General features: G+C 34.6%; 1 protein-coding gene across 5 annotated transcripts in view; it reads right to left on the bottom strand.

Moving 5' to 3' along the window:
• Positions 1-12,990, bottom strand: part of PPFIA2 (PTPRF interacting protein alpha 2) — a 452,934-nt gene that overhangs the window by 141,676 nt on the left and 298,268 nt on the right. For all 5 annotated transcript variants that reach the window (XM_049783353.1, XM_049783355.1, XM_049783354.1 and 2 more), the window contains one exon: positions 7,348-7,422. In XM_049783353.1, coding sequence (XP_049639310.1) covers positions 7,348-7,422 — 75 coding nt within the window. The remainder of the gene's footprint in view (positions 1-7,347; positions 7,423-12,990) is intronic.

Genomic DNA, 12,990 nt, shown 5'->3' with positions numbered 1-12,990 from the left:
GCTCCCAAAGTGAAAGGACACCCTCTCAGCCCCATGTCTCTCACCCTGACAAGAAGCTGCAGCCATCATGCTATGTGGCCCCTTTTCTCTCATACCCCACAATATGAACCATAGTTTGCTACCAGATTCAGCTCCATAGGGAGTCCTCAGCTCAAGGACACTATTTGTTCCCTTATAGCCTTACTACTGAAACCATTTCACAGACTCTATTAGACCATGAATGGGACTATAATGTACCCTTGGTCTTATCCCTCCCAAGACTATCTCAAAAGACATAATGAATGGAGACATCCATATTTTATTATTATTTTTATTTCCTTAATAGTTATATCTTTTTTTTTTGGTTTTTGAGCCACACCCAGTGATGCTCAGGGGTTACTCCTGGCTATGCACTCAGAAATTGCTCCTGGCTTGGGAGACATAATGGGACACCAGAGGTCTGTCCTCATCAGCCACGTGCAAGGCAAAAGTCCTACTGCTGTGCTATCACTCTGACCCCAATAGTTATATCTTAATGTGTTTATTTTCATATGTAGAAGTAGCCTCATCTATCTCTCCCCAGTTTTTTTGTTGCTAATTTTGGTTAGTAAGAAATTCTAGTAGAAAAGACTCGCTTGGGATAAGAGCTAGGGTCAAAACCAGGGCACAAAGATTGTGTAGCTTGACATTTTTGTCCCCAAATGCACCATTATATAATACAATATTGATCCTTTAGCATAGATACACTAAAATGGGGAAATCTCATGTATAGATACAATATCTTATCTAATAAGGATAAGAACCCATAAATTTTATAATACAGGGGTACCTCTACACTGAATATTTATCTTGGGGACTTGACTTTGTCATGGTGATTGGACATTGACCATCCAACCTCAAATCCTGGATTCCAACGTTAGAACTGTCTAAGTTTCCTGCAGCAGCACCAGGAATCAAACTCCCCTTGAGAGGGTCGCTAATACTGCTCTGGCACCAACCTGAGCCAGGCTAGGTTCATACAAACCCTAACAACGAGGAAACGCAATAACTTGATCTAAGGGCAGATTGCCATACTTCATCACCTAAATGTGAGATGAAATCAGAAGACCCTCCATCCTAGAATCTCTGCTAAAACCAAGATCACTAATTACAGAAGACTGACTACAACAATTGCCACTGAGCAGAAATTTTCTTGGGATCATTACAAAAGACTCTATCCTAAACTTCATCCTAGAATCTGTGAAAAAAAAAAAAACAACAACAAGATTTCTAATTACAGAGGACTGATTTTGACAACCAAGACTTAGCAGAATTATTTCTGGCACCATAAAGAAAGACCTTGGGATATGACAATGAACATGTTCGGATCCAGTTGTTGGTTTCATGACAGTATGCTTTCTCATTTCCCCACTACTGTGCCTATGCAAAAAAGAAACAAGACAAAAGAACCCTCAAAACTAAACAAAAATATCAACCAAATACACAAACACACATACACACACAAAAATCAAACTTGCCACATCAATCCCCCCTTTTTTTATTTTTCTTCCTTTTTATTCTTCTTTTAAATTTATATTCATAGACTAGACAGGAGCTCGGCTACTTTAATTTTTTTATAACAGGACCATAGAATATTTTATTTGACCTCATATTTCTATGGCTTCCTATAATTTGAAAAAATAAAAGAAAAGTGGATGTTACCAGGGGAAAAGCAGTCTTGTGAAATTGATTGAAAATAACAAATGATCAGACCTAAATATTTAACACAAAGTCAATAACAATAGAATCGAGAGACCCAAACTACAACAAGCTATACATAAAATGGACCTGTTACAACACTTGCAGTCCAAGGGCATAAGGGGAGAAGTATGGGATGCAATGCTGGGAATAGTGGCAGAGGGAAGTCAACACTGGAGGTGGGAATTGCCCTAATTCACTGTCATTTAAATATAAGTGTGAAAGATTTAAAATTCACACTGATCTCAATAAAAATAATAAAGACTCTAAGTTATAATTAGAGTTCCCAGATAAACATACTACATATTTTAACCTTTAACTTTGGTCAATTCTATTGTTCTGTGTCATGTAAATTGGAAAATCTCTTCCTGAGTTAAAAAACTTAATGTCAGGGCCATTAAGATAGATAGTATTTAGGAAAGGAAAGTATTTTCAAAGGCCTAGTGCGAGATTAACCCAGAATACCCCTTGAACCACTTTAAATGAAATGAGATCAGAGTCTGGAGTAAGCACTAAGCATTACTGGATATGACTCAAACACCAACAAATACTAGAGACTGGTCCTCCCAGTATCCCGATCAATGGAGTGGGAAATGATCATTTTTCCAAAACAAAATATTTCATCCTTTGATTCATAATAGTCATTATTTTATTTATTTTTATTTTTTGTTTTTTTGGGTCACACCCAGCAGTGCTCAGGGGTTACTCCTGGCTTTATGCTCAGAAATTGCTCCTAGCAGGCTCAGGGGACCATATGGAATGCTGGGATTTGAACTGCACTCCTTCTGTGCCTAAGGCAAATGCCTTACCTATATGCTATCTCTCCGGCCCCCACAGAATATTCTTATCTCTTTTCCTTTGCTCTTTGTTTGGGTCTTTAGATTTTTCACTAAATTATATTTAACTTGTTCCCTTGGAGCATGCTTCCAACCCTAGAAAGAGAATTATATGACAAATCTCATAACACTGTTTTTCCCATTCCTGTCTTAGACTCAGAATACTATATAGTGATAACTGCACAATAACTATAGTCTACTGAACAAAGATCTTCATTTAATACATATTATCAATGTACTCTCATTAATTCAATATGACTATGATTGTTCAACTGAGATAAGAACATAGGGAACAAGTATGTGTCCAAGATATCTTTTAGAAATAGTATTATTAACCAAGAAACTGTGAAACATGAGCTTGAGAGAACGCAGTAACTATGCAGCTTGACAACTGTATCATGATAATAATGTTACTATACTAAGTGAGATGAATAGAATGAGCAATATCCAGATAATGTTCTCTGGAATTAACACCAGAGACCTAGACAGGTACCATATTTTCTGGCATGTAAGATGACTGGGCATATAAGATGACTCCCTATTCTTCTGTTAAAATATGGGATTTGGGCTATATTCGCTGTATAAGACTACCTCTCTTTAATGCACACCAAATGGAAATTAAAAACTATAAGAGAAAAAGAGTAAAACCCTCAGAAGTTAGCAGTATATGTTTAATAAAGCTGGACTTTGTAATGCTAACAATCATTTTACATTTTTCATTTGTAGTCAGTGACTGTGATTTTTTAATTGTGATCCACATTGAGAGCAGGGAGAAGGGGCTCCTCCAAAAGAGCTGGCTGAGGTGCAGTGATTAATAGGACAGATAGAGGGAGACAGAGCACCGCTGGAGCAGTGGCACAGTGGTAAGGTGTCTGCTTTGTGCATGCTAGCCTACGACAGACCATGGTTTAATCCCTTGGGTTCCTATATGGTCCCCCAAGTCAGGAGCGATTTCTGAGCACATAGCCAAGAGTAACCCCTAAGCCTCACCGGCTGTTGCCCAAAAAACAAAGCAAAACAAAAAAGTTCAAAAGAAGACTGAGCACGGGAAACCAAATACTAGTGATGACACCCGAAGGCTGGATGGGATGCAGTGTTAGGTAACTCAGCTTCTCTGTGTACCCTGAAAGATTAATCAGGACAAGAGGTGGACTTAAGAAGGGAGGGAGGGCGGATCACTCGTTTCTGAAGCTGGAATAAGCTTCAGCATACCATATAGTGGTATATAAGACAACTCCAAACTTTTAAGAAGTTTTTCATGGGTTAAAAAGTCGTCTTGGCTAGGGAGAAAGGCTCTGGTATGGGGCCTCCCCAAACCCCATACCTGGCAAGAGCTGGTCTCCAGAATCAAAGAGGAAACAGGAAGCCAGATGTCTGCCCGCCCTCCTCCCCATACACCTCCCCCCTGGAGTACGGAGGGAGGGGGGAACCTGAGGACCACTAAGAGTCCACCTGAACTCACTTCTGGTCATCTGAGTTGGCACCCAGGGAAGGCCTGGAGTCAGGGGAAAAAGACAAGGACGGCTGGGGGCCTGCCAAGCCTCCCAGCACTCCCCAGGCTAGGGAGAAAAGCTCTTGCCAGAAGTGGGTTCAGGTGGACTCTTAGTGGTCCTTAGGTTCCCCCCTCCCTCCGTACTCCAGGGGGGAGGTGCATGGGGAGGAGGGCAGGCAGACATCTGGCTTCCAGTTTTCTCTTTGATTTTGGAGATCAGCTCTTGCCAGGTATAGGGTTTTTCTCCCCTGGACTTCAGTTCTTCCCTGGGTACCGGTCTAGGTTGACTCTATAGGAGTCAACAGGCTTTCCCTCTATCTCTCCACACACTAATGGTAATGCACTCTGGGAGGAGGGCAGGCTGTTCTAGCACTGGTTTATATTGGGACAGTCAGTGGAATTTTTTCTCTTTGTTTTCATATTGATAGTATTGTGTGCATATATTCTATATATCCATAATATCCATCTTGTATTGGGATCTTGATACTGTCCTACAAAGCTCATTTCTAATATTTTACTGCCTCAGTCTCAACCCTTACTTCCCCCCATCCTCCCATGTAGGTGCAGCTAATGACATGAAGCTCACCACATAGAATGATAAGTGCAGTTAGAGAAATAACTACACTGAAAACTATCATAACAATGTGAATGAATGAGGGAAAAAAGAAAGCCTGTCTCGAGTACAGGTGTGAGGGGTGGGGAGTAGGTAGATCTGGAAAATTGGTGGTGGGAATCCTGCACTGGTGAAGGGGGGGGGGGTGTTCTTTACATGACTGTAATCATACAACTACAATTATATTTGTAATCACGGTGTTTAAATAAAGATAATTAAAAAAAAAGTCGTCTTGGGCCCGGAGAGATAGCACAGCGGTGTTTGCCTTTCAAGCAGCTGATCCAGGACCTAAGGTGGTTGGTTCAAATCCCGGCGTCCCATATGGTCCCCCGTGCCTGCCAGGAGTTATTTCTGAGCAGATAGCCAGGAGTAACCCCTGAGCACCACCTGGTGTGTCCCAAAAAAAAAGTTGTCTTATACACTGCAAAATACAGTATATAAATAGTGCAAATACTGTTGGACAGTCAGAATTGTTGAAATCATGAGATTTAGAAGTTGAAACTGTACAGCAATAACTGTTGGCAAGAAATCATAAAAAGTTCTATTAAAAAGGAAATACCAGCTTAAGTTTTAAGGGTAAAATGATTTCCATAGATGATTGAGGTTGTGGAAGCATTCCAAGAGAGAAATTAACATAAGTAATATTTAAAGTCAGGAGAAATGTTGGCTCTTATTTAAAACCAGTGGATATTGTAATTTAGAAAGGCTTTAAAATGACTCACTAAGGAATTAGAAACAGTGGGATGTAAACAAAATTTCTGAATAGGTCTTACTCAAGAAGTTCTTAATATTATATTACATATCTATGCAAATAGAGATAATCATATTAACTTATGTTAATGAGTTTATATAATTGATATTATATAATATGATGTCAGATGAACATATAATATAGTATGCAATCTATAATTATCTATAATTGTATATATTATATATCTTATATATATCAAAATATAATATGTCAAACATAATAATCCTATGCTCATATACATTTATATTAATTATATCAATATGTATATGATATACATTACATATCTATCAGAAATACTATGGGTAAGATTATAATTGGAGATTTGTTTAATATAATCTTGAGATGATATAACGTAAGAGGCAAAGAAAAAGAACATAAAACAAGCAACAAAATTTCATTATGAGAAGGGGAATATATGGACACAGCTGAAGTGTGGATTGGAATTACTGAACATAGAGTTGACATAAATAAATAGTGACTGCATTTCTAAGTAGAAAACGAAAGTGGTAATTTAGGGGAAGGTAAATAAAATAAACAAATAGAATTCTCATATTATTAAAACTTTATTATTATTACTAGAGGGAAAAAGGAAGGTAAGTAAATTGATAAAAAGTAATCAATGATATGATTAAAAATGGAAACTAAACTTTTTGTGGTACCATAATTTGATACAAAATTATTCAATGATAATCATGTATACCTGAAACATATACAAACTTAAAACCTATTCTACATTAGTTAAATTATTATTTTTTTGTTATTTGGGCCACACCTGATGGTTCTCAGGGGTTATTCCTGGTATCCCAGATGGCCCCTACTCTGTCAGGAGTGATTCCTGAGTGCAGAGCCAGATGTAATATCTGAGCACTTCCAGAAGTGGAGCAAAACTAAAAAATAATTTTTATGTATATATTTATTTATAAATGTATATATTATTTATATATTTTATATATTTAAATATAGATTTACAACATATAAATCTACACAAGCATTCCATTTATTCTGTTATGTAAAATTAGTATGAATTTATCAAGCACTTTCTAGTAAGTCTATTATTAGTTATACCAATAATTATATTATAGAATAAGTTTCTGGAATAAAAATGGCAACATGTAAATATTTTCAGAGAAAGGTGAAGACCTAGTAATCTAAAAAATTTATTTTCTCATACACACAAATATAACTTATCTAATCATCTGGTGAGTTTTATAAGGACAATGTAAAAAAAAATCATCAAAACAACTCTAGGTCTCTGCCAGGATTACTTTTCTAGATTGATGAATGAGAATGAGATGTAAAATGATTCCACTAAATAAATGATGTCAGAAGGAATGAACAAGACTTTTGAAAGACAAAAACATAAACACAAGGGGAGGAGCAGTGGTGCAGGAGGTAGGGTGTTTGCCTTACAGGCAATAAACTAAGATGGACCGAGGTTCAATCCTTCCCTCTCCCCCGTGTCCCGTATGGTCCCCCAAGCCAGGGGCGATTTCTGAGCAAGAACTAGGTAAGAGTAATCTCTTAGCTTCAAGGGGTGTGGTCTCAAAACCACACACACACACACACACACACACACACAAAGATAACATAAAGTTCTATTTCCAAGCAATTAATTTTAACTATGTAAGCATTGCAGATATCTGACATTTTTCCAATTCTGGAGTTGTGTTTTTCTTTGTGAAAAATATGACATTTTGGCTGCAGTCTTTCTGAAATAACTCTATCAGTCACCTATATGTCACTAACTCTTGATTTTCTGGTAGTCTTCCAGTGACATATATGAATGACTACAAAGCAGAATATATGACTCTGGCCTTGCTCAGTGGCATATACAATGTAATTTATTAAGTGATAGTTTTCATAAAAAGTCACATAAAACACAAAGGATATCAAGTTAGAGATATATCGCCTCTAAAGAGGAGAAAATTAGGTATGTTACCTCCTGATTAGCAGCGGCAAGTTCTTCTTCCAGTGCAGAGACTCTTTCTAAAGAAACTCTCAGTCGCTCCCTCACCTAGAAGAAAAATCACAATATGTCCAATAATGTTCATCCCTTTCAGAGACAATGTGCTGAAACCATAATAAACATTATCAGAGCTTCATATAGCAAATTATTAAAACCTCTAGCTCTACATTTTCCTGAGTACTATGAAGACAAAATCACCTCAGAATATCAATAACAAGGGATTTCCTCATTGTTTCAAAATTTCCCCAGTAAGGAGAGAAGTAATTTTCATGTTCCAAGTCTGGTACATAATATGATGAAAGTATATTTTGAACTTTAAAATATAGCCACTGATTAAACAAAAGGCATAGGCAAAACAAATTTCTTCTTTAAAATAAGTAACTTTTCATAGGAACTTTTAGAAAACTTCAAAAATGATTTATCTAAAAGAAAAGGGTTCTTAAATTATGAATTTATAAAATATATCAGTTATGTTTCCATTATTATTGAGCCATTATTTATTTAAGCACATATTTTATTGAATTTTTAACTTCAAAAGTTTTATATCGTTATGATTTATAAAGCCAAATATCTTTATTCTTAGTAGGAGGAAAATGATTTAAAAGGGCCAAAGAGACAGTACAAGAGAGTAGATCACTTGCCTTGCTTGAAGTAAATAGTAATTTTAGTACCATAAAATTAGTAATATAGCTTTACATAAAAAAATTTAAAGTTTAAGTTAAAATATTATTTTAAATAACATACCATAACATTTAGAATCCTCAATCTACTTAGAAATTTTGAGACTCTCCAACATATTATAGATCTATACATTTATATAATTTAAATTATATATTTGATATTTATATTTTATTATATATATAAAACTAAGACATATACAGGAAACTTAGTACACATAACTCCTAAAACATCAAAATACAAATAAAAAGTAATACTGAAATATGATTTATCATATTTATAACACTCCAATTATCTAAAGATTAATAACATAAATAAATGGACATTTGATATCAAAGATAATTCCGTAGGATCTAACTTAAGAATCCAATGTCTCTGTCAGGTGGGTACTTCATCTCAGAAAGATTTTTAGGTGAATTGTTAGAGAAATATCCAAGTTTTCATAAAAATATATGAAACTTTTGCTGACTCATACATAAACATAATTTACTTGAAAGTGAATCTTTTATTATTAAAATGGGAAATACTTTTTTCTTTTTGTTTTGGGGATTATACCTGGTGGTACTCTGGACTTATTCCTGTCACTCTGTTTAGGGATCACCTCTAGCAGTGCTCAGGGAATGGTATGAGCTGTCTGGGATTGAATCTGGGTCAGTTGCATGCAATGCAAGTGCCCTTTCCACTATACAAACTCCAGACCCAAAATTGTTTCTAATAAATGGCTTAAATACATGCATTAGAAACAACCTGAAAACACTGAAATTAGGATTGATATGTTGACATATACGTCAATGGAGATAGTAGTAGTAGCAAATGCGTATGATAACACAGACTCAATAATTAACATGAATGACTGTAAAGTTTTGTGCTCATTTTAAAAATTCTGACTATAAAATAATGATGTCTTAAAAAGGTCTGTTGGTTGATTAACAGAATTATAAAAATTACATCAATACAACTTAATGATAAATATCACTTGATAAGATCTCAGAGAGTTTTGAAGAACAGATACTATATTAAAATCTATTTCATATTGTATTTCTGTAAAGAGACATTTAAGTCACATAAGGGACAATCAAAACCAGTTTATATTAGCTTATAATTAGCTCATATACTATGTTATAATATATTTCTGATGTTCTTTTCTACACTAAGAGTAAAGGAAACTTTTCCAAATTTGATTTTGTATTTACTGCAATGTAACCATTTATATCTTCATTATATTGTTTTCAATGTGTAAAACTTGTCAAGCTTATAAACAACATGAACATGAAAAATCTCTCCATAAACTCGTTCTGATATATTATTATTTATATAAAATACCAACAAAGCAACAAGAAAAACATCTTGAAAAATTATAATCATATTTTAAATTAAGGTTACAATTTCAAAAAGGAATTCTGCTAATATAAAAACATAATTTAAAATGCTTCATTCCTTTATATATATATATAAAATAGATGAGGATTCATTAGATTTTTTGTGTTTAATTATTTTTCAGGATCAGTTAAATGTTGGCTTCACCTTGCACTAAACTCTGCTAAATTGAATAAAAGAATACAGAGGAGATGCCAAAGGACTAACCTTTATATAGTATAAAGAATCCAATATTTTCCTTGTCTATAGAACTTTAAATCCATTAAATAAAAAAATATTAGCACTAATAGGACTTAATTTTATCTGCTTAGAGAATAGCATCGCCAGGAAGCTAAAGGTATAATTTCTATATAGAATTAGGTGTTGTTGTAAATAAGGTATGATAGATTATTTTAATTTTTCTCTGAATTGTACATAATTGATCACATCAGATATAGTTATTACCTTTTCTATTTTTTCACTACTTGATTATCTTCAGTCTATCATTTTGGTCATCTTTAAACTAAAACATAATTTTTTTTTTATTTTAGACTCTAACGTCACGAAACATACTTTGTAAACAATTTAATTTTATTTTCAATAGCTTTATATTTTATTGTAACGACATAAAATAAATAAAAGGTGATTTTACTGCAAAAGATGATTCTTGACAATTAAAATAGCAAACGTATAAGGATGAACTTTGAGCAAACGAAGTATACATTCAAAACAAAAATGTATGGCTGACCTGGGTCCTATTTGTGGCACCTCATCTGGCCTCCTGAGTTCAGATTCAGGAGTATTCCCTAAACACCAAAGGGGGAAAATTACTTAAGATGTATATATCTTATTTACCTAGGAAATTATTTTTTTTTACTATGGAATAGCTAAAGATATCTGATATAAATTTGCCCTTTTTTTTAAACCTAAGTAAGAATACTCTATGCTCAGTAAAGTAAAATTAAGGAGATCAGTGATAGGAAGTAACAATCATTTTAATTATCAACAATTATGTTAGCCTTTTATAATTTATTTAATTCTTCCTTTATTCTAACCCACTGGTCCACATGCCCTTCTCTGTCTTCAAGAAACATTCAGATTCATTTTCTTTCCTTTCTTTTTTGGGGGGCATAGTTTTGGCCACACCCTGTGACACTCAGGGATTACTCCTGGCTATGCACTCAGCAATCGCACCTGGCTTGGGGAACCATATAGGATGCCAGGGAATCAAATCATAGTCCATCTTAGGCGTGCAAGGCCTTACCACTTGCGTCACCTGTCTGGCCCATCAGATTCATTTTTTATGATTTTCTATATATCTAACATAATTTTCATGACATTTGGATTAGAATATTATAATTACCATTTTTATATGTCTGTCTCTCACCAATCCCTATGCCTAGGAGAAGCTGTGAGGTATTTTTTAACACTAGAAAAAATTTTTTTTCACTAGAAAAAGCACTTTGGTACATAATTGTCCCTCAACAATTACATTAATTATAATTTAAAAGGAAGACTGATCAATGGTGATAAACCACCTGACTTGGTTAAAATTTTTGTCAAGTGAAGATGCCAATTAATTCCTAATCTTCTGTATAGCTATGAGGTCATTTCTATCGTTTTCTTCATGAAATATAAGAAGACAAATACTAACAAATGTCACCAGTCTTGATATGTCCAACCCCAGCACCCCTGGTACAACACTTTTTCCTAAGAATAGTCATCCTGACATAGCTAATAATATTCAGTTACTGATAAAATTACCAATGTCTAGAATACCTCTGGTGTGATAATAAATCCTATGATAGATCATAAGGCAGTGACCTAAAAACATCTTTTAGAAAGGGTAATCTCCTTGAATTTATAAATAATATATTATTTTGAGTTTCTAAATTATTTAAGAATATTTTTCACACTGAACAAGTTATTTTCTTTCATTACATTTCATGTCTTCTATTCATTATTTTATGTAATTATCACTTGCTTAATAGATTTAGGAGTGCTGATAAGGGATATCAAAGCATACATTTTCAGTAAACTTCTCATAACCTCCATTAAAGGCTTTCAAACTTTTTTATTAATATCTTTATTTAAACATCTTGATTACAAATATGATTGTGATTAGGTTTCAGTCATGTAAAGAACACCCCCTTCACCAGTGCAACATTCCCACCACCAATGTCCCAAATCTCCCTCCATCCCACCGTACCCCCACCTGTACTCTAGATAGGCTTTCCAGTTCCCTCATTCATTCACATTTTTATGGTAGTTTTCAATGTAGTTATTTCTATAGCTGGACTCACCACTCTTTGTGGTGAGCTTCTTGAAGTGAGCTGGAATTTCCAGCCCTCCTCATTGTCTCTGAGGATTGTTGCAAACTTTTTACATTTTCTCTGAATGGCTACATTCCTCTTAATACTTCTTAGTAATTTTGTTTGCCTATCTATTGATGACAGCATAGAATTTCAACCCTTTCCAAGTCTGGCCTCCTTTTGACCTTGCTTCTTTCCTGTGGTTCCCATGCTAAGAGTTGGCCCCCAGTCTTATGTTGTGGTCACCCATGTATGAAATTTTCATCTGTGGTTCTCTTGGGCTATCCTTTGGGTTAGAGAGGTGCCCTATAGTCTCCTGTAAAGTAGCTCTGGATTATAGTAATTTTATTTCTCATTGCTATTTATTCTTTGGCCACATTTGGCACTGCTCAGGAGACCAGATTGTGCTGGAGATCAAATTGGGGCTACTGTATTGAAAATATGAACTCCTGCCCTTTGAGATGACACCTGAAACTTAACTAACTGCATTATAAAATATCTCTCAGATATTTTAATACCATATCAAATGTCATCCATATACAAAGCCACAACTGTCTTTCATTCTATTTCCTTAAGCAGATTTCAATATTATTTTTAAATGTGGATCCAATTCACCTTGTAAGCATCTCCTTTTAGCATTGTCTGTTATTAGCATGTTTATCTCCAGCATTGTATATTATTCACTCATAAGGAGACAAAGATACACCAAGAAGACAGTGAAGTAACCAATTATCTATTAGTATAAAGTCTCACAAAATCTTGTGGCTCTCAAAGAATGCTCATTGGGCCTAAGGTTACTCTTAGAAACATTTGGCCAATTGGACTTAATAGTTTAGTGCTAGGGTCTAGTGAGACAGTGTATTGCTTAGACTCAGCAATACTGGTGGCCACTAGAGTGATGCTCATCATTAGTTATGTGTTGCATGGCTACCTCCATAGTGTTGGATGGAGGTAAGTATGCAATGTTGGAGACCAGATACAGACACCAACGCCAGAGCTATCTCCATATACTTCAAGTCTTAAAAGTTCATAATGATATACATTTGTAAGAAAGAGACTATAATACAAAACCAAAGATAATAAATATAAAATTATTGTTTCACATTTTATATTATTTGATCAACATTCATCAACATAATTTAAAAAAGAATCATTTCCATATTTTTCAAAATTACTCAGAAAGTAGTTGCCTCTCATGGCTGAAATGAAAACTAAGGTGTAATTTGTCTATAGTAAATTGAAAAAAAGCTAACATTAACATTGTACATAC

This window comes from Suncus etruscus, chromosome 11 (assembly GCF_024139225.1).
Source record: "Suncus etruscus isolate mSunEtr1 chromosome 11, mSunEtr1.pri.cur, whole genome shotgun sequence".
Lineage (NCBI taxonomy): Eukaryota > Metazoa > Chordata > Mammalia > Eulipotyphla > Soricidae > Suncus > Suncus etruscus.
This window is presented reverse-complemented; position numbering and strand designations above follow the sequence as displayed.